This window comes from Pterocles gutturalis, unplaced genomic scaffold (assembly GCF_000699245.1).
Source record: "Pterocles gutturalis isolate BGI_N339 unplaced genomic scaffold, ASM69924v1 scaffold730, whole genome shotgun sequence".
In the NCBI taxonomy this organism is placed as follows: Eukaryota; Metazoa; Chordata; class Aves; order Pterocliformes; family Pteroclidae; genus Pterocles; species Pterocles gutturalis.
In genome coordinates, this window is record NW_010137956.1 from 207931 (window position 1) to 235231 (window position 27301).

General features: G+C 40.6%; 1 protein-coding gene across 1 annotated transcript in view; it reads left to right on the forward strand.

Moving 5' to 3' along the window:
* The window catches only part of KIF26B (kinesin family member 26B), a gene marked incomplete at its 5' end in the record, with an annotated part of 194608 nt that overhangs the window by 137172 nt on the left and 30135 nt on the right, over nucleotides 1-27301 (forward strand). Inside the window, 3 exons of the mRNA XM_010082769.1 lie at nucleotides 179-441; nucleotides 3323-3506; nucleotides 7625-7784. Coding sequence (XP_010081071.1) covers nucleotides 179-441; nucleotides 3323-3506; nucleotides 7625-7784 — 607 coding nt within the window. The remainder of the gene's footprint in view (nucleotides 1-178; nucleotides 442-3322; nucleotides 3507-7624; nucleotides 7785-27301) is intronic.

Here is a 27301-nt window from a genome sequence, read left to right on the forward strand (position 1 = left end):
TCTCTGGTTTCCATGTACTATTTGTCTGCCTGCCTATCTTTCTCCCTTGCTGACTGTTCTTATTGTAGCAAAGAAGATGTTTTCATGAGGCTGTGCAGGATAATCTCTCTTGGCAGAAGGCTGTGAAGGTCCTGTGAGTGATGTTGTTATCTTTTCTCCATCCCCCTGTTCCTGACAGGGAAGTCATACACCATGATCGGGAAGGATGATTCCATGCAAAACCTCGGCATAATCCCTTGTGCCATTTCCTGGCTCTTCAAGCTGATTAATGAACGCAAAGAGAAGACAGGAGCGCGGTTCTCAGTCCGAATTTCTGCAGTGGAAGTGTGGGGGAAAGAAGAAAATCTGAGAGACCTGTTGTCAGAAGTGGCTACAGGCAGCCTGCAAGATGGCCAGTCCCCAGGTGTCTACCTTTGTGAAGACCCCATTTGTGGCATGCAGGTGAATCCAAGGTTCATTTTACACTGAAACAAGCAGTGTGACTTTTTTTTTTTTTTTCCCCAGCTATTGAGATGGTTCAAATTCAAGAACTACCCAGAGCATAAAGTTTATAGACTTGAAAGTGTTTACTTTAAAACATGCAAGAACTTTATGACCTACAGCTGCAGGGCCATCTGCTCTCCTGGCCTAAATATTTGTACCTCTGGTATAACTGATGTTGAGCAGGGGCTTGTGTTTGCAATAAAATGTGAAAACCTTCAGTGCAAACAAAAATTCACCTCATTCTTAAAAAAAAAGAAAAGAAAGAAAGCATGATCTCTCTTTTGTAAAACAACAAGCTAAAATATTTACACTACTGCACAAATAGCTGGAGGCCATTAATATGGCTGTTTATCTCTTTATAAACTAGATTATTTATAGCCCTTGCATTAGCAATGTTGTAGGAAGCATTAATCGCTACTTATTAATTGCTGCCAAGAAACAAATTCCTAAGCTGGGCAAGCCAAGAATAACTCAAACTCTTCTCAGGTTTGGAGGTTTAGCAGGCATGAGTAACTGGCTCATGTATTTCCTAGGTAACCACTAGAAAGCCTCAGCAGCCCTATTTTTCTTTCCTCTCTTGGTTTAACGGGAAAAAGGGCCAATTCTTTCATTTTGCTGTCTGTGAGGGAGTGAATCTGATTTTTGTATGAGTAGATGCGAAGGGAGCAAATCAGTGTGATATAGCTTGAATACCTTCTTTCAACCTTAGAGGCAAAGGCTGCTTCCATCCCGAACCTGCAGAGCACTGCCTATCCAAGGATGGGCAACGGAGGGGCTAGGGAACAGACACCTACAGGGTCATGTATCCTATTTCCAGCTCCAAGCGTCTAGAAATAATGAATCATATCCACAAAAGTAATGAATCATGAGATTTTAAACAGCAAGTAATATAATAAATAGTGTGTTTTATCTCTTTGTGGTTTAAGCCTTTTGGACATAGATCATATTTTCCATTCTTTTTGATTCTACCCAAGGACTACAAAGTTGGTCTTGATTTTAAATAACAATTAGTGTTCTCATTCTCACTTGACTCCTGGCTTTAGTGCTTTATGAGATATTTACGGTATCACAGGAGATCTCGCCCTCTGATATCCAGTAACGGGTGCAGTCTAGCGAATGTAAGATGGGAGACTTGAGTCTTCACAGTCCCCATTGGGGTGATAGATGGGCCAGTTAAGATCTGAATTAGCATACGGATGTTACGTATGTTACATAACTGTGTAACAACTAGCCTCTCCTTAAAGCTTAATTTTTTACTAAGGTAGTTAAGCACAATAACAATAATAATAAATATCCCATCATTGTTGCTTATTTTCATATAGATACAGACCGAACAGCCATATACAAAATTAATTATTTTGGATCAGTGGAGAAAAGGTAGCTCCGTGAGACATCTATGTGTCTTTGCAGTGTAAAGTACTGAATTAAATTGCAAGAGAAAAGCCTTTTTGTATGTGTTTACAAGACACAGTGACATTCACGTGTTCTACACCTGAATTCTCAAAATCCTCAGATGAAGGGAGGGTATGATACTATAGCCATACAGATATGCAAAATCAGCAGCGTGTGTAGCAAATGAGTAACCACCATATGTCATACTGTCTGTCATTGGGCTTGTCCAAGTATGCACATTTTCTTGTTGCTTACTTTAGTGAGATCAGCCCACAGACTGGCCTGCCTTCTGCTTGCCTTGTTAACTCCTTCCTGCCCCCCTCCCTTTTTCTAGAGAGAGCTTAGCCTTCAGCTGTGTCACCCCATCCCATGCAGGGCCTCGGCTTTACTCCTCCTCAGGCTGATTAATGGTCATGAAGAGAAGATAGGAGCACTGTCTTCTTTAGGAGAGCTTGTAGCTGTATTACACAGCAGGGGAACAAACTGACAATGGGAGTTCCTCACTGTTTTTGTGCCAGACAAAACAAATCTATCCTGTGGGCTGTGGGCCAGCTCTGCGTACTGCCAAAACTCATGCCATCAGCTTGCACTGTCACATATCCCTTCCACAGCCAAACTAATCTTAGGTGACATGAAACATGCACGCATTCCTAACCTTATGGGGGGTTAATAATATCTGCCCTCCTATGCTGTCTATCATTTTAGAGAGATAAGAGCAGGCTGGTGACTGGGATTGAGGTCCAGCAAATGTGAGTGTATGTGCGTGACCTGCCTTGTTCCGTTTAATGGATTGCCCTGGGTTGTGAGCAGGTACATGACGATGTGGTATGAACGGTTAAGAAAAAGGCTGATCTTCTGTGCTGCTCCCCACATGCTATGGGGCTGAACACAGGCTTCCATCAGGTTATTTCCCAGATTTATCTATCGACTGCCCCTTTGAAGGGCAACACATAGTCCTGCCCCTGCTAGTCTTCTCCAGATGTTGAATTTGGGATTGATGTGACTTCCACAAATTTTTTTTTTCACTTCTAACTGTCAGAAGGACACAGTGATTGCCACAGCCATCAAAGCAGGTAAAAAGGCAGCAAAATAATGAATAATTATTAAGCATAAATAGCATAAAATTCTGGGAAAATGAAGGCACAAAGTTATATGTCTGTCAAGCCTATAGGATGGTTTCCAGTTGCTGGGGTTTGTGTGTAACAACAGCCACCAGACGTACTCCAGGTGAAAATCCTCAGAAGCCTGGAATCAACTGTGGGGCTCCTGAGGACATGGTATTGCCACTGCCAGTGTCAGGAGGGTCTCATTCCATCAGGCACCTCCTCTGTTTCCAACCCTTCAGAAGCCAGCGTATCCACATTGTGCGTTGACTGCGAGAAGTTGTCTAGTGGTGTTGATTTCTGTGGGATTTCCTAGGTCATTTCTCCCTTGTGTTAACTCGCAGCTCCAGAATCAGAGCGAGCTCCGCGCCCCCACGGCAGAGAAGGCTGCCTTCTTCCTCGATGCTGCCATCGCCTCGCGTCGCAGCAGCCAGCGGGACTGCGACGAGGAGGATCACCGCAACTCACACATGCTCTTCACTCTGCACATCTACCAGTACCGCATGGAGAAGAGCGGCAAAGGCGGAAGTAAGCTGTCCCCTCGCTCCCCTTGGTTTCCTCCACACCTGCCTGGAGACTGGCTTTAATCAGGCCTTTAAATAATATACTTTAGTGGGGAAAATTAGCAGAGTTCTCCATTCAGCATGGGGTGGGGCCGTTCATACCAGCAGACTGTCCTAACTGCCTGGTAAAGACCCACTAAAGGCCATTAAAGGCCACTGGGTTTATTACCATTAACTATCAATTTAGTTGTTGTTGTGGAGATACTAACAGTTAGTCCTCAGTACTGTGTGGGCCTCTGTATCTAAAAAAAAAAAAAAAAAAAGTCCTTTTTAGATGGACTTTTAGTATTATCTTCACTGACAGTGTTGAGGTAGTGGATTAAAATATTGTGGTGATGAGATTTCCCTGCCACCCTTAGGCTAGCTGTTCCCCTTCAGCACCTCAATAGGGCAGTGTGTGTGTAAGCTGATTTTGGCAATGCACAAACTGTAGCTTTTCTTGGAGATAGACGATATCTTAGATGCTGACCCAACTACATGTCCACAAAGCCCTCTCGTGGTTCCTGTAAAGGCTCTGGGCTATTCAGATTGGCTTGTTGCCTCTCTTTGCCATAGATGCTTTCACTGGCTTCTGTCTTTTCTTCCATTTCACACTTGTAAATAAGGAAAAGATACTTCCACATCTACTTATATGTTTCTATAATTTTCAAAGGTTTCATTTGACTTGTACCATTTATATTTTTTATTATATTTATCTTCTGTTTCAAATCTCCCAATTTGTTTATAACTGAAGATACACAGAGGGTTTTTTTTTAGCAAGTTCCAGTGATAAAAGATTTGTATAATACAAGAGGCACCCCCACTGAAAAAGAAAATATTCACATTAAAATTCTTTTTTTTTAAACAATAATTTTTTACAGGAAAATTGTTTGTTTGAAAGACACTAGAGACCTCTGCTTCTTTAAATTTGTGGGCTTAAGCAATTCTGCAAAAATAGCATATGTTTCAGCTCCTGGCTCTGCATAGGTTATTTGTAACAAGGAATACATCACAAGCTATGATGTGTAGTGGGTGAATGCCACTGTAGTACTAATGTCTAGTGTCTGAAAGAAGAAAATTTACATTAACTGTACTTATAAGAGAGAAAACCAGAAAGTTGCTCTAAATGGAAATGCAGTTTGCATGTGTTTAAGTAATAACCCCTGTGGAATTGGCAGGCAGAAATCTCAATTAACTAAAGGTTTATTAATTAACCACCCTGCGGTGGAACTGTGCTCAGACAGACTGGTTCATAGGAATAAAGGTGTCTGATTTTGAGGGAATTATTGTTACAATTATTGAATGCTCCATGCTTTTTCCTGCACCCAAATACATGTACACACAGTCCTTTTCTACTATTTTAAAATGGAATTAATAAAAAGGAAAAAATATTTTCCTGTGGCTATAATGACTCATTTTCAAAAAAGAAGACATGATCCTCTTGGATTATAATATAGCATGCTTTGCCCACTGCCTTTACTTATATCTTTGTTCTCGTGGCCATACTACCTCCTGTCTTCAAGTTCCCATATCTGAGTCTGAGTGGCCTCACAAGCCAGGCAGGGTCAGATCTCACTGATAATTGAATGAGGGGGGAATTCCAGCTGCTCAGAAAGGGCGCCTAGTGATTATCACTGTCTCCTGCTGTAATGAAGGACTTTTCAGAAAAAAACGTGAAGATAGTGCAGATATATAGATTCCAGTAAAAGGACTAAAAAAAGGATAGGAAAAGGAAAAAAAAAAAAAAAAAAAAAAAAAAGAAACCAATCTTCTAAAGGAAAAGAGATTAAAGGGCTGGCTAACATATGATTTTGGTAAAAAATGACTGTTAGAATAACGCACTGGTACTGTACTTACCTCCTTGTTAGATTCATTACGAGGAATGTCAAGAAGCAGGCTTAGCACCACTGAAATAAATGGCATTGTGGCAGAACTGGCACAGTCATTTTTCATCTGTCAGCTCTGCAAAGTCTCTGTGGCCATAGACAAAAACAAGCGTTAGGATGTTCCAGTTCTCTTATTTTCTCTATAGTTGCCAGGCACATTAGTAGAGAACTTGCCTGACAAATAACTTCATTTTCAGATCAAGCAAGTGAATCTGCCATCCTAAAAATGTCTTATTATGACTTGTAAGTTAAATAAGAAGGAAAGATCCAGTTTTCTTTCCTTTTTTTTTTTTTTTTAATTTCAGAATACGATTTCACTTTTTCTGGATTTCCTCAGCCTGTGTAATAGGAAATGTGTGAAAACAATATGACTGAGATTTTGAAGGGTAGTGATTTCTTTCATTTTCTTTAATTTCCCCAATGACCAATAATCTTAGCAACAGGAAAAAAAAGCAAAAGCCACCTGCAGTCATTTTCAGTAGCATCTAAACATATTTGTTTTTCTAAGGAAACTACTGGGGAATACTCAAAAAAGGTAATTTCAGCCTTCTGAGGGTAGCCATCTTAGAGGACTCAGGGACTACTAAGTCTAAGAGTTTTAAGGATTCTTAGAGGGGAGGCAAAAGTCCTCCATGAGGAGTTCAGAGGAGGTGAAGGTGCAGCTGCCTGGATGGCTCCCCAGGAAAGTCTGACGTTCTGCAGCGACTGCAGAAGCCTGCAGTGCGTGTATGGATACCTCCCCATAAGAAGTATCCCAGAACTTCCCACCACTGAGAGCATAGAGGTGAAACTTCCATGGACATGTTTAATGGATTGTCGTATAATCTGCGGACTGTTAACAGCATTTTGAATATCTAGCCACCAACATTAGGTTGAAACAGACATTTATTCTTCAGTTCTGTTTTGTGGTACTCAACATGACTTAACGGATATCTCAGTATAATTTAATACCTGGAAGTCCTGTGTTGCCTAATATGTTAAGTAGCTGAAGAAGTAACAGGACCTATAAGGAGCAGAAGTTACTGTATTTTAACAATTGTTGACGGAGATGCTGGCTGCATTTTTTGAATATTATTCTCAAATCCCATTGCATAAATCACTTTCATAGAAAAAGTCTTCTCTCTTCTTTCTTTTTCTCCTTTCTTCCTCTCCTTTCTTTTTTCTCTCTGCTTTTCTTTTATTTTCTTATTTTCTCCTCTTTCTAGTAATGTTTCTTCTTTTATCATAAAAATCTACTTGTATTTTTATTGTTGTTCATTTTAGTTAGCTATCACCTAGAACTAAATTATAGAATTCTATATAACACATTCCACAGGAAGGCTTTATGTTTTTATAGAAAATTTTGCATCACGCGAGACACCAGGTAGTAGGACTAAGCAGTGGGCCCTGCGTTTTGCAGTGCTTGCAAAATGAAATCTCTCTCTCTCCTTATTTTTGCAGGGTAGGTTAACAAGTTTTAAGTTACAGCTAGTAGTTATATATACCTTTAGTAGCTGTATGTTTTCTATATTCATATATATTTTTCACAGTAGACTTTCTTCATATTAGCAAATCTGCAAATTGATAAGATCATGTATCGCCTTCTTGTAAATATGTAGAAGTTGTGCAAGTGCCTTCTTCACATAAGCCCATAGAGATCCACTGCCAGTTTTATGGTAACTATTTAAGAGCAGAGCAGCTTGTCGGCAATCCATTACCCGTGGCATGGCAAACCTTTTCTTAGCCCAAAAGAAGCAAAGTTGAACATCCCACAGATGCCACAGGTTCTTCTGAAGATCCAGTACTCAAGATGGGAAAAATAAGAGAAGCTACCCAAGGATCACTGCTCACCAAGCAGCAATTCCCAGCTTGCAGTTTTCAGGACAGAGGAGGAACAGTAATGACAGAGACAGAAACAGAGCCAACTCAGCTACAGGCTAGCAGAGATGTATTAAAAAAAAATAAAAAAATGCACAGTGGTGACTCCCACAGAGTTAAACCAGCAGCAGGTGAGTACTAAAAACCTCATCAATTTTTAAGCAAGTCCTGAGCGGACAGTGATGCCCAGCGATGAAGGCTGACAGTGAGTTAACAGGACCTCTGCGGTTTGTTGCTGCTAAGGTGAATTAGGAAAGGGTTCTGGGTTGTTTCCTCTTCACAAGTTGTGATGAGCCTTGCTTTCCTAGGAAGCTGCTTTTGGAGGCACGTGCTAACTGTTTGCTTGCTCTGTTTATGGCAGTGTCTGGAGGTCGCAGCCGCTTGCACCTTATTGACCTGGGTAGCTGTGTGAAAGTGCTCAGCAAAAACCGGGAGGGAAGCTCTGGCCTCTGTCTCTCGTTGTCAGCACTGGGGAACGTCATCTTGGCCCTTGTCAATGGAAGCAAACACATCCCGTACAAGTAAGTGGTATTTATGTTGCACCTAATGAGAAGGTGCTTGTCTGGGCCTGAGGCAGACCTGGGGTATGCAGGGGGATGGTCTGCTGGGGTCAGCGCTGCCCTCTCCAGGTCCAGCAAAACCTGCCTGGGGTCCAGTGACACCTGGTCTAACCTTACATCCGGTAGCTCCACTGTGTTTGACATTCAGTTTTCAAAGGAAGAAGCCTGCTGAAATAGAACCCAGGTGTCTTAAAGATCCTAAGGCCTGAAGTTCAGCACATTATGTTATTTTTTGGGACTGTTCAAAGACTTTTTTAATGTTTCAAAGCACCTAAGAGCCAGTTTCCTATTTGTTCCACAGAGACAAATGTTGCTGCCGTAATGCAGCACTGCAGAGAATTTTTTTTTGCTGTCTATTGTGTGGAGTTTAGTTTCTTTAAAATATCTGCCATAATGAGTTAGTCATGAGTTCTTTCTATGATGCAAGGTTACTTTGCATTTTATTTTTGCCTGATTTGAATCTCAGTGTCAGCCTTTCACTTGCAAAAAAGAAGTAAGGTCCTATTCGTCACACTAGACAAGTGGCCTTTGCTACTGCAGGTGGTTTCTAGGAAATTAGAGGAATTGCTCATCTAGTGGGTATGTTTTGTACTCATTTCTCTTCATCATTGTCTCACCCTGTTTGACATGTGTGCAGGTCTGAAAGCAAGTTTGAATTTATTGCCCAACCCAGGCAGTCATACAGCCTTCCTACTGAGAAGTTTCTGATTTTGTGGACACAATTGTTTTTCTCCAGCCTAAAGCCTGGGGAGTAGCAACTAGCATCCCAGGAATGGCTTACAGTACCATCCTGTAATTGAACTGCTAACGAATGTCACCATTGATGAAGGACATGTATATGAGATCTGGAGTTAGGAACAACAGGATGACATGAAAAATTAACAAAGTCATTCACAGAGCATATTTGAGTCCATACATTTTACCTTTTTTATCATTTTAAAGGCTACAAATTATTATTAGTTTTTCACATTCATTCAAGATTGCAAGATATTGACAAGATTTACTTTGGTTTTGTCTTCATTTTGGAAAACAGAGATAAATTGAATTTGGTTATAAGTCATAGTGTGAAAATAGCTTGAACTCTGCACTTCACAAAGTGTAGCTGACACTGTGCTTATCAAAGACCTGTGTTCCTGCCCATTGGATTTTATGAAATGACGGGAAGGTCAACTGTAGGAATAGAAAAAATGACTGTTTCTAAGGAGGACTTTTAAAATGTAATTTGAAAAGCATATTGCTATATTTTGGAACAACTTTTGTCCACTTCTTGCTGAGAAGAGTGTAGAAAGCTTTTTTTCCCAAATGTGATCTACTCACGAGCAATGGAAATAAGAGTCTTGGTGGCCGGGTGAACGCAAACAGTATTTGCTCAGTGATGGGGCAGTAGAGGTGAGTGCTGCTCCTTCACGGAGAAGAGAGGAAGGAGAGGGGTGTGTGTGTGCTGCATTGTACAATAGGCTGAGCATCCCACAGACTGGTGTGATACGTGTTCAGTAGTGCCTCTTGTTTAGGGCAACAGCTAGCCTATCTATCTGAGATTATTTCCCTTTCTTTAGGGTTGTTCTCTTTCATTGTTAAGGATAAAATTAAAATTTTGTTAACTGCCTTTTTTGAGTGGGACTGAAGCAAAACAACACAAATGTTTTCTTATGTGACAGCACTGCGCATTGTGTGTGTGGTCTCAGCAAATTTCCGTAGAGCAGCAGACAAAATGGAGCATCTTTTCTTTATCTGAGCTATTAAACAGCCATTAAGTATTTTATGACAGCCTGTCAGTAGGCACTGCATGGCTTCCTGGGAGCCCAGAAACTCACAATTTCATAGACATCAGGTTTTTTCTTACTGCAGAAATTCAGTTCTCTAAACTCTGAGAGGCTGCAGGCTCTTAAACTCCCTTCAGTGCTGTATCCAGCTTTATCTCTGCAGGTAGTAGTTGCAGGGAAAAGCTTGTTCAGATTCATAGCTGGTATAAGCAGATGCTACTGCATTGCCTTCAGTGGGCTGTGTGTTTATGCCAAGGATGAATGTGCCTCTCTGCCTGCAGTCTTTATGAAAAACACATGCTGGTGTTTGCATTTATTATTTTTTTTTTTACCCATAAAGCTAAGCCTTGGAGCCATTAAGTTGGAATCTTTCTCCTTTGGGAACACCCCTGTGCCCCCTGACATTCTGGGAGTAGTAACACGGATTGACACTAGCTTTAGCAGGAACTTTTCTACTAAAGTTGTAAGAAAGCAATGTAGAAATTCTCAGACATCAAGCAATACAGGTTGATATGGTTTGGGATCTTGTCCTGCATTCAAGTTAAATTCCACATGGGTCTCAAGAATAGACAAGAATCCCTATAAGGGGCAACCACATGCAGCTAATGAGTGACCAGGCTGTGATTTCTGGGAGTGTGTATCTTTCATATATGTACTTATAACCTCTCTCTAATATCTCCATGGGTTATCTCTTTGTCACTATTAATGTCCAGATGTATTTTGAACCTTACTAAGCACATTATTCTGTCATGGTATGAACCAGTGAGTTCTTCCAGCTCAGTATGTTATATAAAAATAGAATTTTAATTTGGCTTAAATACGTTGTCATTTAATGTCACCAGTTTCTTTTGATCTTGAGTTATGAGCAAATCCATGAAAGACTGGGCAAGAATTATTTGCTCCACAGGAATGTAAAATATCTTCATAAAAATGGGAAGGGGGCACTTGCAAGCCCAAGGAAGAGCAAGGCAAGGAAATCAACTCCAGCAGTTTGACAGGGCTCAGATCTGCTACAGGAGGAGGGTTTTGCTAAACTGCAGTAATTGTTAGTGACATTTTATTTTTTTAAAAGCATGTCAGCTTTGCATTAGTGCTGCATTATCTGTCTCTGATTTCCAAGATGAATGTGTTTTAAACCCTCAAATGAATACCTATTTGCACAAACACCAGATACTGGTTTATATAGCTAACTACTCAAAAATTACTCCAGTTGCTAGGCAACAGGGGTGGTGATAATTCATGGTAATGCTGTTTTGGAAATAATCATTTTTATACATTTTAATGACTATGAGAATGTAAGAAAACTGTTTAGAAAAGTGCAAAGCTTGTATGAATTTCTCTTTCAGAAATTGTTGCTTGTTTTATTTAATAGGCTTCTCTCTTAATGTGCTATACCAATGTATTTGTGTTTCTGGAGGCATCCTGTATTTTGAACTACATGCTACATGAACTACATCCAAGGAGGTAGTCTTGTCCATAAAATAGATGGGCGTGAGTCAAAAACATGAATTTTATTCTTGGTACTTCTGCTTCTCTGTCATATGGTTGCAGTTCCTCCAAGATCTTACATGCTGGTTATTTTTTTTTTAATCCTATCTAGAAAATAAAATGATATTAAATGAGTGGTGCAAAGTTGCACAAGAGGCTTAGTGGCAGAGCCACCATGTATTAAGATTTAATCTGGTGCTTAAACCAGATCCATTCTTTCTTTCTGCATGACCTTTGGAAAATAATTTATTTCTGTATTTATTTATTTATTCCCATTTATGAAACTGAGCTAGAAAAATTCAAGTAACACTTTGTAAAGGGCATTCAGACTTGGCAAAAAGCACTACTTACATTTTAACTGTTGCTAGGACTCTCTTACCTTATTTTTTCACTTTTTGTAGAGTTAAGGACTCGCATAGGTGGTCCTAATGGGATGCAAAATCTGGGGTTTTTTTTGGTCAAGGGTAGACTATTATTGCTTTTAAGTGAAGGGGAGAAAAGGAGAAGTGTTGGATTATACTATTGTGGTATAAAAGATGAGCTTAAAGAGTATGCTGTATATCAGATAATTTAATTAAATTGTTCGTTAATTATTGAAGTAAAAATGAAAATGAGGTTTGGATGGATCCAGTAGTTCAGACTCTTATTAGTTCAATGGATGTATCTATCTGCAGTTGTTTCACCTGTGTTAAAAAAACCTCTTCTGTGAAGAGAACTGTGATCCCAGGTCTCTTTTGTTTACACGTCTTGTCTTTGCATTTGTAGCGTGAGTTAGATTATTTTTCTCAAAAAAAATGTCAGTGAAAACTTTTCAGGAAGAGATAAAGAAAGCTAAAAACCAGTTTGCAATACAATTCTTGTACAATAACTACTGTTAGTACTGGAGATTTAACCCTTATTTATGAGCTCATAGTAAGTCTTGGTTTTGTGGGATTCACACAACCATGGATGATTACTAAGCCCAAGAATTTAAAACCAAAATTGAACTATATTCCCAATAAACAACCTGTTTATTGGTTACTTCATCAGTGCCTAAGCCTAAAATAATTTTTTTTTTTTAATTGGGAGATTTCAACCACTTTTGCTTTCCAGTGCTGCATCCACTAGTCTTCTATTCCTTGCTTTTGCTTCTCCTTAGTGAGAATATGGTACAAAGACCACTGAAAGCCTCAGAAAAAATCTAGTCCTGCCTTTGGAATCTCCAATCTTTCTGTGTTAATTTAGTATTTCATATATTAAAAATGGATTAAGAATTTCTTTGCTGTTTTACTTGTGAAAATGTGAGAGCAGATGAAGGAGAAATAAAGAATGTAAATGAGTGACAGCTGAAACAGAATCACAGAATGGGGAAATGGCCCCAGATGCCTGGGAGAGCTCTGAGAGACACTGAGATAATGTGTAGAGGAGACAACAATCACAGAGAAGAAACTGGAAAGAGAAGAAGAAATGAGCCCATTCAAAAAGAGGAATAAGATTAAGAATGATGCAATTGTAGGAGAGTGGTCAATAGAGATTTTGTTGAATGTGAAATAGTTCCTAATTAGCGATCAAAGACATGAGCTGCTCAGGAACAAAATATTTTTTCCATGATGTAGGGTGCCAGGTTGCACGGACCAGAGCCTTGGCTATCAGACATTGAAGCCGCTGGAGCAATGCCATATTATACCACCTGAGGACATGGCTGTAGGTGCATGTTCTTTGACACTAGCCAGAGAGCTTGGCAACATGGAAGAGCAATGAAGTTGCCAGCAGGAGGTGAGGACTGGAACACTGTCAGCACAGATATAATGAGGACTTGGAGCATCTGGCAATTGCTTTCACCTTTGGGGTTTTTCTGTAGCTAACAGTTTTAATAGGTTGAATTTCTGAAAATTTTCTTCTTCATTCCAGGGAACTACATAAAATAGATGGAATCAGGGACGCACAGTCTGTGAATGTAGGAAAACTTCTTACATTTTGTTAGAGTAATTTAATCTGCAACTCAAGAGCATGAGGATAACAGATTTTACATACTCCAGCAATCACTGTTGTAGTGTTCATCAGCAATGCACTTTATCATAGGACAGTTTGTATAGCTGGTGGCGCAGATTTAAGCTTTATCTGCATCCTTCTTACAGTACTGTGTTTTATTATCAAGCTAGTGAGAGATAGCAGACAAAATCCTCAAAGAAAGCTTCAGTGGAGCTGCCATTCCCCAGCTTAGGGTTTCCAACTCAGTCCTACCAGACCGGCAATGTGATAATTATTGGAGCAGAGGTGTCTGCGTGCATGTGTAGTGGATGTGAGTGTGTTGCATTCACTGAGCCTGATCCCCAGTTACACCAGTTTTACAACATGGCTCCATTCTGCACAGGTGTTCAAGTGGGAAGAATCAGGCCCCATGATTTAGCTCTTTCGATGCTCTTTGAACCACTCGACCAATAATCGCTTTACAGATACTGTAACAATCAAATAATGATGGACTGCTAAATGAAATGAGAAGGGAAGTGCTTGTGGTTTATAGTCAGATTTAATAGCAATTACTAATTGCATTTTAATAGCCGTTCCTATCGGCAGCAGATAGCAGCATCATGGAAGGACACTACTTTGGTCCTGGGCCAGCACAGACATGATTGGTAATGAACAGGCAATGCAGCAGCGTGCAGTTATTGCTGAAATAGAACTTGAGTGGGACTCAAATAGGCCATCGTGGTGATTTCATATACAAATGAATCTGTACTTAATTCATTAAAATGCCATTTTGAACCTTTCGTCAGGGTATCCAGCAGTTTATTCTCACCTGTTCCACCACTGGTTCAGGCTCAATTGAACATGAATACATTTTCTCTCATGGAAATGTGGTGTTAATTCATTTCACGTATAGTTGAACAATTTTTGAGTGGTCATATTCTGGAATAACTAGCTCTTGTGCAATGCAGCAAATTATTACAAAGCATGTAGTAATACTTATTAGCCTTGCTTCACGTTTTTGGTTATCTCCAGTTTCTTGATTAGTTGCGCATCTGCGAAATTATCTTTCGTTTCCCTACTGATCCTTCTTTCCCTGCACAAGACCAGTGTGGCTCAGGGCAAGAGAGCAGAGACATCCCACTGCAGATGACCAGAGAAAATAACTTTTCTTTGTATACTGCCAGTATGTAGCCCCTTGTTTGGAGCTGGGCATCTCATCACTGAGAAGAGGTTACAGTCTGGGGAAAATTTAAAAGAGAAGCAAGAAGAATTATGAATGGTCTGAGATGTTTCTCACCTGAGAAACACTATAGAAATAAATCACCATCGCTGGCAGGGAAAAGGAGACCTCTGAGAGGGGAAATGACAACTACTCTGTAGCATTTCAAGGATGTGAATACAGACAGGAGGAGAGAATTGTTTCTGGTGAGACAAAGTGGCAGAATGACTTCTTATCCTTAAATAATGAGGCAGAGGAATATAAACTTGCAGGCATGCTAACAGTGATTCCTGTTAGTCAATGGAATAAATTCCCACGAGCTGAAGTGAACACTTAATTGTGGAGTGATTTAAAACCAAAATAAACATGTAACTAACAATTATTAATTAAGAGTTATATAGTAAACAGTTCCAGATTGGCTAGGGGCTAGGCTTGCACAATTTCAGTGCAGAGTTCTGGGGCCAAATCTGTAACAATTTTCAATAGCTGTACTTCCATTTTGATAGTTTATCTTCATCCTTGTTTGGAAAGTGTTTGCACATGGCAGGCAGTTATACAAATAAACAATAAAACATGTTCTAGTGTGTCTACTAGAATCTCCTCTGCTTTTAGGAATCTGAAAACTAGCAGTCAGCTGGATTGTTATATTTGCATGGCATCAAAGAAATCCAGAAAGTCTCAGCGGTGTTTTTCTCCAGGCTCTACCCTAGAAACCAGGACACAAGGATATGGGATGTTCAGTCCATTTCTGTGCCAGATGATTTAACTCGGTTAACCACTTTTCTTCCTTCATCATTTAGTTACATTATTTTTTAAGGTTTCTTTCTCTTTGAATTGCAAAATCAAGTCTCTGACTGCTTGATCCAAAAGTCAGCATAAGTCAATGGAAATCTTTTTACTGGGTTTTGGCTTAAGCCAACGGATTAGAAAACATGCTTATATCTAATTAGATGAGATAATCCTCAAATCCTTGCTGAGGGATATTGTATACCGTAGTTCATGTTCAGTATTTGATGATTAACAGCTTATTTGTTGAAAGAGGCAGTATGTGGTGAAGTGTCACCTAGTGATGAGTTTGTTTGAGATTGCAAGGGACATGATTGATGGAATTGGTGAATCTGAAAACTGGAAATGTACCATCAGCTATTGACTGGTTGCAAATGGGTCTGTGACCATGGATTTGGAGCTCAAGAAGGTTATACAGAAACTTGTCACATAAATAGGGTTTTGTGACTACTGAAGTGGCACAAGCAGGTCTATCTGACTTTCCTCTTCAATATATATAAGTAGTATTTGTGATCTTAACTTAAAAATAAACAAAAACTTGGTTTACATTTTCAGGGCAAATAGTTGGACAATTTTTTTTTTCATAATTTTTCTTTTCTTGGACTCTGTTTAACACCACCTCCTCAATGGAGTGACAGGCCCTAGAAGCTTTGAAGGGAATTGTGTGGTTGTTAACACGGAACATTTCAGTTGGTTTGTCCTGTTGCTTCAAGAGCGTTTGAATGGCATTGCAACTGCAAGATTTTTTTTTCAATACAAACTTCTGCTGAAGTTCTTATTTTCATAACATGTTTGAGAGGAAAGAAATAAAGACAATCCTCTTGTGCTCTTCAGATACCAACTAGCTTCTGCTGGATGATCAAAGTTTTCTGGCTGGTGGTTGCCTCCAGGCCTGTACACAATGAACAGATGTGCAGTGAATTTTTAAAAATATGCATTGACTTTCAGAGTTAAGCAGGTTGGTTAGAACTATCTTCCGAAATATTAAAATTATCTCTCTCTCCTGCTGCAGAAGGAATTTGTTAGATTATTTTAATTTTTAAAATTTTGTTTGTTTATAAATGCCATCAGGTGACATGCTTTCTAGCAATATGTGACAAGACTCAGTAAAATTAATTTCAGACAGAAGGTTTAACTTTTAGCTGTTTTTTGTCTCATCATTCCATCAGTAAAACTGTTCTACCTGCCATATTTAAAATTATTTTCCAAAGGGTTATTTTTGAGAGGTGGGGGCAGTTACTGAATTGTTTCTTTTCCTATTCTTTAGTTTTCTCTCGGGAAGAAATAATGCTTCACTCATAGGCATGAAGGGATTTTTGGGCTCAGAAAAGGATGCACAACATACTACAGTCTGCAAGGGTGGGTGGGTGCTCTTGCTGGGTGAAGTCTTTCTCCTGCTGCCCTCCCTGTAGGCAGCTTGCACAGCCTGCAGCTGCCCCGGGTGTCCTGCCTGCCTTCAGTGGGAGCTCCGGAGGGCAGGGCTCTCTCATAGCTCCCATTTCAGGGTGCCAGTCCCTTCGGGCAGCTCAGACTGCACTAGGCACCTGCGCCGCTCCACTCGGAGACAGCCAGAGGACAGTGAGGGGAGCCGCTTACCAGGTGAGCTGTTAAAAACACCTCATCACCTCTGTGGAAGTGCAACCTGAATCTCCTTGGAACAGTCTTCTAAGGACTGAACACAATTTTCATGCCTGCCTCCAGCTATAAACAGACTAGCGGAATCCTTTGTGCTCCTAGACTGCATTTCCTCTCTCTTGCAAACAACGGTTTTCACAGGCTCCATGTGATGTTCTTTGAAGTTACACTCCTGTGCAAGAGGACGGGAATTAGATGCAGTATCCAGATCTGCTACCCAGTTGGCGTGTAATGCATAACAAAAAAACCCCAACAGTTTCCAAAGGTATGGCACCAGACAAATAACTGCACTTCTTCAGAGATGGAGAGTATTCGAGGAGCTCTGTTGACTCAGTCAGACCATGCTGACGTGCATCTCCTGAATCCTGCTCATCTCTCTTTGCATCAGACAGAATATAAAATAAGCCCATTAAGCTGGTAATGGATTATATTTTCTCTTGTTAGGTGACTACTGCCATTTTGTATGGCTATGTGCTGTGCAATGGCATTATCATCAGTGGCTTTTGTTGGTTTTGAGCTACTCTTGATTGCAGTTCTCTGCAAACTCCTTCACCTAGAGTCATTTAAGTGTGTGTCAGACATGAACGTCAAGTAGGTTACACAGCTTGCAGAGTCCTTTGTGTCCACTTGCAGGCACCGTGTCAGCTCCCCTCAACTCATCTCAGCACAATGAGCCCCCTGGCGACAAGGGTGCTGTTTGGGGGAAGGCTCTGGATGGGATGCTTTGGGTCTCTCTAAAGTACATTCTCCCGGGGGCTGTCACCTCTCTCTTCCCAGCAGAGTCAGGCTTGTCCAGGCAGGGACACGATGCTTCTGTGGTGCTGTAGCAGAACTTCTCTGGTCTCTACTGGTATCATAAACACATCTGTTAGCTGTAGTCTGAAAATTGAAATGGATTTTTTCATCTTCCCAAGAACATTCATAGTTTTTCTTAAACTTTTCTACCAAAAATCTTTTTTCACAGAGAGATAAGACAATGAAAGCAAAGAATTACAAGCAAGCCAGTATGTATATTTGACAATAAACTGTCTTTTGGAAACAGATACCACGATAAGGTTTTTTTACAAATTGGCTTATTTGGTTACAGAAGAATTTGCATTGTTTAATATGTAAGATTTTTCAATTCTCTCTGATAATGCTATTATATCACACCCATGCTAAAGTTAATATAACCCTTAAAAATACATTTTTAATTCCACTGGCCAGGTTCCACCCATCAATGGTGCTTCTCTGTGGAGCAGTACCTAATGCTTTTATGGAATCTCAGCTTCACACTAATAACTGTTCAGACGCCTGATCAGAGAGCAAACTCTAGTGTTGCTAAAGGTGTCCCTCTCGCTGAAGACCAGAGAGAGATAACTGAAGAGAGTAACAACAGAACACCTCATCATTTCAACAGGGAACATTTAGTTGTGGCCTATGAATAAAGAATGTTGCAGGCTGTGTATGAAATTATAGTAAGGTAATATTCAACATTAGAAGTACCAGTGTGGGTGTATGAGAGTCATTTTGACTAGCAATTACACATCTATTTTATGCATTAAACAGCCATGTTAGCTCTCTATTGAAACTAAACTTAAATTCAGAACACAAATAACTTTCTTAATAATTTTATGTTCGTATTCATATAGATATAAAACCAATAACTTTATGCTTCCTGATATTACCAGTGTGTTGCTTCACCTTATCTCCTAGAAATATAAAAATCCATATGTTTCCTACTAATGTCTAATCTGTAATCCATGTTAAATTTAATGAATTCTGTATTCTTCTCTGTGTATTAATTATTAATCTCCATTAATTGTGCCAGTAACTGGAGCTTCATATAAGTTCCTTTTTAGGACTGCAAAATTTGGAAGTGCAATTCTATTGTGCCAGAAGCCAACTAATAAAATTTACCATTGGTTATTAAATACAAAGGAACAGATTTAAGTATTCTATGCTGACGTTATAAATTATATGCTGCCCATATGACCTTTCACTGCATTGTGCAATACCTGAATGCGAGAGTAAGTTCTCCTTGATTAATCTCATAATATGCAATAGGAATATGTACGGTGCTTTTTCCTTCCGGCTCCTTTCTCGTAATAAATGAACGTCTCCCAAGATCATGGTCTGATTATGTTCATATTGAAACATTTCTGGCAGTTAAATCTGCAAACCTTTGCATATTTAAGTAGAGAACATTCTTTTGGGAGATCTAGAAAGATGGGGAGAGAGCTGCAAGTCTTCACTGCTCTTGCTGTGCAGATTCGAAGAAGGGGAGTCCTGAGGGATTCTTGCTGCTTTTGCCTGTAGTAGGAAGAAAAATTCTTTACCACCATATTTAGGAAAAAGGTCCAGCTTCTCGCAGATCAAAGGCTATGCACTTATTGTGTTAAGGTCAGGGCTAGATGAGTGTTGAGAACTCAGCATACTGTGCTCTGCCACTATCCAAGCTTTGAATTGCACAAGTATAGGCCAGCAATGGATGTGTTTGAGTGTTTGATTTAGAGACGTAATTTATTTTTTGAGGCATTGATGTGCATTTTGACTATCTCTATTTTTGACTCTTTCATAGCAGTAACCAGTAAACACAGGGCACAACATTGGTATTGGGTGAGTCTTGTAGTCTTCAGAAACGAAACTCCAGCACAGTTAGATTGCAGGGAATGAGAGAGCCCCTAAATGTGATCTTGTCCTGCTTCTCAAATATTTCTGACATTATTCTCAATCTGTTTATATTAATTATTAAATATAGAACTTTTATATCCCATTATGACCTTAATTTACACTGGCTTTTCAGAATGTGGATCAGGTACATTTTCCTACCTGTTCCTACCTACATCTTAGTATCTTTAATACTTTGCATTCATGAACAATTGGTAATATTATGAAACATCCGGTTCTTTTCCTTCTTTATCTCAAATATATTTCAGAAATAATTTTTAATTATTATATAGTTCTGGCAAATAACTGTGAAGCACTCACTGTCACTGCTGCGGTATCTTTAGTCCATGGTTATTTAGAATTTGAATTCTGGGTGCTTTTTCTCAAATACTTTCACAATCTCAAGCAGGTGGGGGAGAAGGAGGAAGACATAACTGGAAACCACATTTCTGATCCTGGGGCACTCCAGGGGTCCAGCTCCCCATGTTAAACTTTCTGGAGGCTAAACTGGCAGCAGGCACCCCAGGATGCCTCTTGGGCGACCCAGCTGCCTGCATTTCCACAGGACACAGTGCACAGTGCTGCAACCCTGTCTCTGACATGTCACCTCTACTAGCAGCAGTCACATCCTTGGCAATCCCCTATGGCAGACTTGTGGGAGATCCATAGGAAACACTGTCCTGACTGCTGTCTCAGTGACTGTGCTCTTACACATTCCCTGATACTATTCATGATGCTCTTTTGCATGGTGGAGAAGGTCTAGAGATGTTTGAAGCCCTCACCTTTTTTGTTTTCTTTCATATTTGCGAATCCTGAAACAGAATGGTACGTTCTGCTGTGTTAACTGATTAAATGGCATCTATCATAATGTAAAGAGATCAAACAATTATTTTTTCTCCCATGTTACTGTTTAAAGCTCTCAATTCTGCTCGGATCATTAGCGTATAATTTTCAGATGAGCTATCCAGAAGTTCCCTAAATAAAAATCAGTAGAAAAGATCAGCTAGGAAAGCTAGACTGATAACGAGCACTATGGTAATGTGCTAGGTTTATCGTTCATATCTAGCCCTAATCAGTGATAAGTGCAAGTTGTCAGCATTTGATAGCTAATTGGTGTTTCTTGGAATTACACTGCAACAAAAACACTGAAATGAAAATAAAGCTTTTTTTTATATATGACAAATTAACAGTTAATTATAAATGCCTGGGTCAAATACACCTCTTAGCTTCACTATATGCAAATGTGCTGCACTGAGGGAAGATTCATGGGTTGTCAAAACTTCTTTGGTCCCTTTTGGGTCATTACAATTTTTTTTCTGAAACTGGTACAGTAGTGGCTTTGAAAACAGAACAGGACCTTTAAACCGTTTGCTATGTATTTAATATGTTATACATCACAGAAAAAAAATAACTAAACCCAAACTACTGGAAAATATTAACAATGCAGTAATGACTCGAACTCACATAGCAGCCCATTTGTTCTTGATTACTCTGTGTTCATTTGAGAAGTGCTGTGCTCCCACAGAATTAACTGGACATAAAATCATAACAGTGATCTGAAAAATTATGAAGTAGGCATAGTCTAAGCCACAGGACATGAAAGACTTAAAAGCCTGGCTAACTTGACATCTGTGAGCTGAGATTTTTGTCATTGCACAGCTATAATTAGGTGGCTCTAATCACTTTCATAATGCTAATATGGGAAACGTCCTGTCTGTCCTCAGTAGCTGGTGGTGGGAATGACTGCTATGCGCAATGTTGTGCTTCAAGACTGTGAAGCCTGACAATCTCCATAAACAGGACTGGCTCTGACATGTGTGCTCCAAGGGATATTTAGCCTCCTCCTGAGAGGCTGAAGCATATGTGATCACACCATCTCACTGCTAGTCATCCAAATACATTTTTTAATTGGCCATTTAATTGACCATTTCCAATCAGATTTAACACAGGGACAGGTCTTCAGATGTCTGAGGTCCATGCAAGACTGGAACTGGGAGAGGAATGGTGCAGAAGCAGGCTGGGCTGTGGAGGTGTGAAGCCAGGAGTTACCTGCTCCATTGCATGCTGGCTCACCAACCTGCTGAGCCTAATGCCGGCCAACCAGTGCCCATGAGCCAACAGGGAGAGAGGAAGGAGCTGCAGCTGGAGGAGATGGCTTAGGTGGGATGTGGAAGGTGAGGTCATAGGGACTATTCAGAAGAGGGGACAGCAGAAGTGTGTGAAATGGAAGAACACAGGACACAAACCCACCGGAAACCAGTTTTCATTAATTCCTCTATTCATAGAACAACTTGTTCATTTATTCAGATCCTAACCATTTGATATGCATGAATGTATTTTCCTGCAATACAGTCAGCAGACAAACCCTTCACTGAATGATCTGCTCATCAGTGTTTATGGAGGAGGAGGAGGGATGGAGAGAGGAGAGGTGCTTAAGTGAGTTCACTGCTAGATTGCCTGAAATTGTTACTGCAATAGCTGCAAAAGTTAACAGTGAAATGTTAAATAAGTCCCACTACAACAAAAATTCAGTATTAGTGTTCAGATGTTAGAGGAGCAAATCCTGAAGGCCTGAGTTAAAACTTGCTTTAGGGTAAGTTCAGACAACAGTTATTGCCTTCTCGGAGGGTGAGCCTTGAGATATCTTGACTCTTCCCAAGACAGGGAAATCTGGAACAGCTGTCTGTGCATTTAAATTCAACACTCCTCCCAAAATTGGGATACATCTGGATACAATCCTCTGAATACAACCCTCATCCTCTGTTTTATGCAGGCATGATATCTAATGTCTGAATTTCTACATGGAAGAACAGTGGTAAAGGTAATCTGTCTAGACCTGAGTAAGCAACTGAGTTGGTGTTCCTGAGAAATTATTAGTTAAGTTGAAGAAGACAAGGGGATGTAAGATGCATCAGATAGCAAAGACTGATGACATAACAGTAGCTAGCATTGAAGTGGGAGTATCAGAGTAGAGGGAAGGCCACTAGGGAAGTTTTTCAAGGACCAGTTTTGGGAGAGATTTCATTTGGTGTTATTATCAGCAGCCTTGACACACAAAGCAGGAGCATGCTAATCATGGTGGCTGGTTGCACAAAGCTGAGAGCTGTCATCTGTACAAAGGAAGATCAGAACATCAGATGGGACCAGCTGTGGGACCTCAAGAGCCAGAGTAATAGAAATGGCACTAATGGAGGGGCTTGCCCTGATGGACTGCTGACAATTTCTACTGAAATCTGGGAGTTCATCAGCTAGAAAGGGGGTAGAGTATGTGCACTGATTTAGGCGTATTAGTTAATGATCACCAGTCCACAGATGATGTAACAGTGAGAAGGTAACAAAGTCTGAGGGGGCTTTGTGACAGCAGAAAAATTGTAATGCTTTAATGTAAGGGACTAGTGATTCCTCTCCTGGATGCAGCTCTGGTCACCCATACAGATGAAGGATGAATTCAGACTCAAACAAGTAAGGCTGCCAAGGGGAGCAGGGTAGCTTTTCACGTGAGAGAAGATTAAAAGAATATTGCTTGCATACCCAAATAGAGTTAGGGAATAGAGAGAGCATGAGGAGGAGTGTAAATGATGTCTGTACATGTGGTAGGAGCTTTCTCGTCTCTGGGGAGTGAGAGCAATGAAAACAGAAGGGCCATGGGCAAATAGGGGAGTAGACGGCTTCTGCATGCCACTCTGAAAGTGTGCTAGGAAGCCCTGATATTTTTAAGGATGGGTCTTCTAAATGCTTAAGGAGGATTACATGATTCTCTGTACTGTGTAGGGGCAGGATCTGAGAACTTGCAGTTTCTTCTCACCCTAAGCATCGCCTTTGCTTTGACGACATCCCCCAGGGATCAGGCTCACAGGACCAAACAATGCATTTCTCTTTCCTCCTTCTCTTTCCGTGGTTATTGTCCATGTGCTCTCCCTAACAGAATGACTGTCTTTCCTCTTGGCCTCTTCTGTGCCTCCAGACACATCAACCAGGGCTGGGTTGATTGGGTGCTGAGGAACACTTTTCCCCATCCTTAGGAGATCACAGCAGGCATGCAGAGGGCATGCAGGAAGGAGGCTGCAGAGCCTTGCTGTAAACCACTGCAACCAGCACTAAGGACATAAGAATGGCCATACTGATTCAGGCCAAATGTCCTCCTAGTATCCTGTCTCTGTGTATATTCAACAGCAGATACCAAGGAGAGAGTAAAAGACTAGAATGAGTACTTTGCCGAAATATTCTTGCAGCCTCAACTATTTTCAGCTGCAGGAATTCCTGAGCTTCAGCAGCGGCTTTGTAATCAGAAGGGGGACCTTCCAGGGACATCGTAAATGAGTCCAGTTTGAGGCTTTTTGAAAACGGTTGAAGGTTGAATGGAGCTTTTTATGAAAGACTGGCTCAGCTTTTCTTTGAAACTTTATTTTAGTGCTTCTGGGATTTTGAACAGCTAACTCTTTAATAGATATATTTTTATCTTTTAAAACTAAATATGTACAAACATTAGTAGTTGTATATTGCTTTCTGGCACTCACAACTCGGTTCTGACTACCAGCCTTGTGGAGAGGCAGCTGTTAACATGGAAATACTCAAAGTTACAGTTGATTTTCTGGGCATAATAGATACCTATCGAACTCTAACGCATGGTCTGGTTACCTCAGGTAAAACTGCAAGCTAGGTTCTTTTCTTTTGCTGTCACAGGCTATTAAGAGATCTCTGAAATGTCAGAGATATAAGAGCCTGTGGAGGAGCTTGTCTAATTAATGGTATTGTAGTGGGCAAAATAAATAGAAGAATCCATTTAAAGGGGGAGCGAAACTTCAGCTAACATGAAAAAATGCACGTGCATCATTAATATTTTACATTGCTGCATAGATGAAGATAAATGTATTTGATACAGCCTATCTCCAAATGGTTTAAATAGCAAGTATATATGCACTAAAAATAATTATATATTGATCTGGTTACTTTTATTACATTGCATAGTACTTGCATGGATACTATAGTCCCTCAGGTTTTATTTGGAGTCCTCTGTGAATAAAGTATGATGGAGTGTGAGAGGAGTAAACAACAAACATTTAGTTTGCTTGTGCCTGTGTTTATAGATGACAAAATTCCCACTGCCCTGCAGCAGCTGGTCGATTTGGCCCTATGATGCCAAAAATGTCATCATAAAACTGCCTGTGGTTCCACTGTTTAACTTTAGTGCCATGTATTTGACTTCGAAGGGATTATTTTATTCTTTATCTCATGTACCCAGTCACTAAATCTGTAAAAGACCAATAGAGAACCTGCTGAAGCTTACAGGAACTTTTCTGTAGGTTTCAGTGACACTTGGGTTTGGACCACAATGCCAAGAATTTAAGTGTATAAAATCTTGGTTTTGGGGCTTGTTTTTGGACATCACCAAAACCAGTCAAGGGCAGAGATTTTTTTCATCTTTAGTTGCAATGTCGGCTAACATCATCACTGTTGTCACTCAGTCTGTCTCATCACATCTCTAAACCAGCCCATTGTGCGAGTAGCTCAGCCCATCTGTGGATGAAAGTAGTTGCTGCCTGATGGCCATTCGTTTTTATTTGAAAGGAGGTTTTGGTCTCGCTCCAGTTCCTAACAAGCTCACCCTACCCTATTGATTGTTGGCAGTACAAATATAGAGGCGGAAGACTTACAGGCCACAGAATGCATTGCTCATCAGATTCTGCAAACATCACTGCAGGTGTCTAAGAAACTTATTTTGACCCTGAAACTATATATTGAATAGTAAAGCAAATGGAGCCTGTGAAGTGAAACCAGCTTTCTAATCCATTTTGTTTTTCAAAGAAGATAGGTGTGAAGGAGAAACTCAGCTTTCTTACTCTTCTCAAAAGAGAAAGAATGTGTCAAGTTAGACAGCTGAGCCCATATGTAACTACCTTGTTACTTACCCAGACTTTTGGAAGGAGATCGCCATGCACATGGTCTAGGATCTGTACAGTATTCCTACAGAAAAGCTATGTTTTTTTAATTCCTAGATGGTTTGGAACTGAGCAACTGAGGTCAGCATGTCCCCAACTGATAAATGGGAGACGACACAAAAAAATTTCCCATTTTGGAACTTCACATGCTTGATTCCCATCCTAGGTTAGCACATCACTTGGCTGTTGCAAAGTCCATCTTCCTTGACAATGGATAGAGATTGCTTCTTTTTAGCAGCTTTCAGCAGTTTCACGCTTCTCAGTGAAGCAGCATTCGGAGCTGTATGTGAAGAGGACCTTTATAAGGTAATAAATTGATTACCAAAGATGGAAGCACAACTTGAGGTTTCTGACTGTTTTGTCTCAACACTGGTAGTTTAATATTTTCACTGCTTTACTTTGTGTTTTGACAGCTTATAGTCAGGATCCATTTTCATATGAGTGCATATTTTTTGGTCTATTGATCTAAATGAACAGTCTGAGAACATCAGCACCAAGAAAATAATGTTTCTAACAATTCTCTCTTAATTTTGACATCCAAATCTATAGTACAAATACTGTCTGAAAGTTCCACTGTAGTTGGGAAGTTCTCTCATCTGTGTGCATTCTGTGATGTGTTCAAGAGCGGAGTTTAAGGAGTTTCAGTCTTGTTTCCGTGGGATTGCAAATATGATTTCTCTCCATCCACCCAGCCATCAATTCTCACACCATTTACAGAGACTTACTATCTTTGAGGCTTTTCTATTATTTCCTCAATGTTTCCTCAAATTGGCAGAAGTTTATTGCTGGAGGTGATGAGGCCAGCTTGCACACAGGTGCACAGGCAGTATGAACTCTTAAGCTTAACGTTCTTTGGGAATACGTCTAGTGAGTGGCATAGATGAATTGAGTAATTTTCATAATATTAATGAAAGTCAAACTCTGCCGCCTTTTTTCTTTTTTTCCTTTCCCCACAGGAAAAGGCACTTTCACTGCCCTCTGCTAAAATGCTGAGGGCTGAAGGCTCTAGAAGGTTGGCATATAAAATCTTGTTTATCTAAATGCAAAGTATTTTGCTGAATGACCTTCCCAGTTTCCTGGAGATGTCATCTATTTACGCTACTAGCAATGGCAAGTGGAGTGGTTTCTAAAACTGAACAGCAGTCAATTTATTTTCAGGTACCACTCCATTTGGGATTGCAATTAGGATAACTAGAGCTGCTCTCCAGCACAGGAAACTGGGAAGGTCACACTGCCAAATTGTTGGCATCTTGATGAAGGAGTGTAAACTACTGCTGTCGCTACTGCAGATCAAATGAGCCTAACCAGAATGAAGTAATTATGAAATCCTCCCAAAAGATCATGAATATTCATAGATCAATTACAAACATTTGTAGTTAATTCTCGATTGCGGAAATAACCCTGGTATTCCACTCTAGGTACATATGAATCGTAACACTCCTTGCAAGCAAAGGGCAAAGCGCTGCTGCTCGCTGACAGGGCTCACGGGTGCCATGATGTGCGTGGCAGTGGGCTGCCTCCAGCCGGGCACTGGAGGGCTCAGCACAGCAGCGAGCAGCCTTTCTGTCCCCCCTCCAAATCGCCAGGCTGTATCCACCAGGGAGGCAGCCAAAATGGTCACCTGGCTGCCTGGGGTGTGGGTAGCACAGGAGTCATGACAGTTTGGTAGGCTGGTGCTTGTTTGTGCTGAAAGGGGAGCGGAGGTGGCCGCTGCCCTCTCCTCTCCAGGGGTTGTCACCGATGGTGGCTCTTCAGCATGTGTGACCCCAGCTGATGACACTGGGAGCAGCTGAGCTGCAGGAAGATGAGGCCTTCTGAAAAACAACCCCCTTGCTTAGCTTCTTAAATACAGAGTGGAGAGCCTCGCTTTAATCACCCGTGCTCAAAAACAACAGCCTGTCCCAAAGGGCTCGATCCTGCAGACTCCTGCTTGACCCTGTGAAGGTGGTGGGCACCAGGGGCAGCAGCGCTGCAGGCAGAGGCACTGCTCAGCAATGGGTGCAAACCCTGCTCTTCGTGCTGATGGAGGGGTGTGGAAATGCCCTCGCT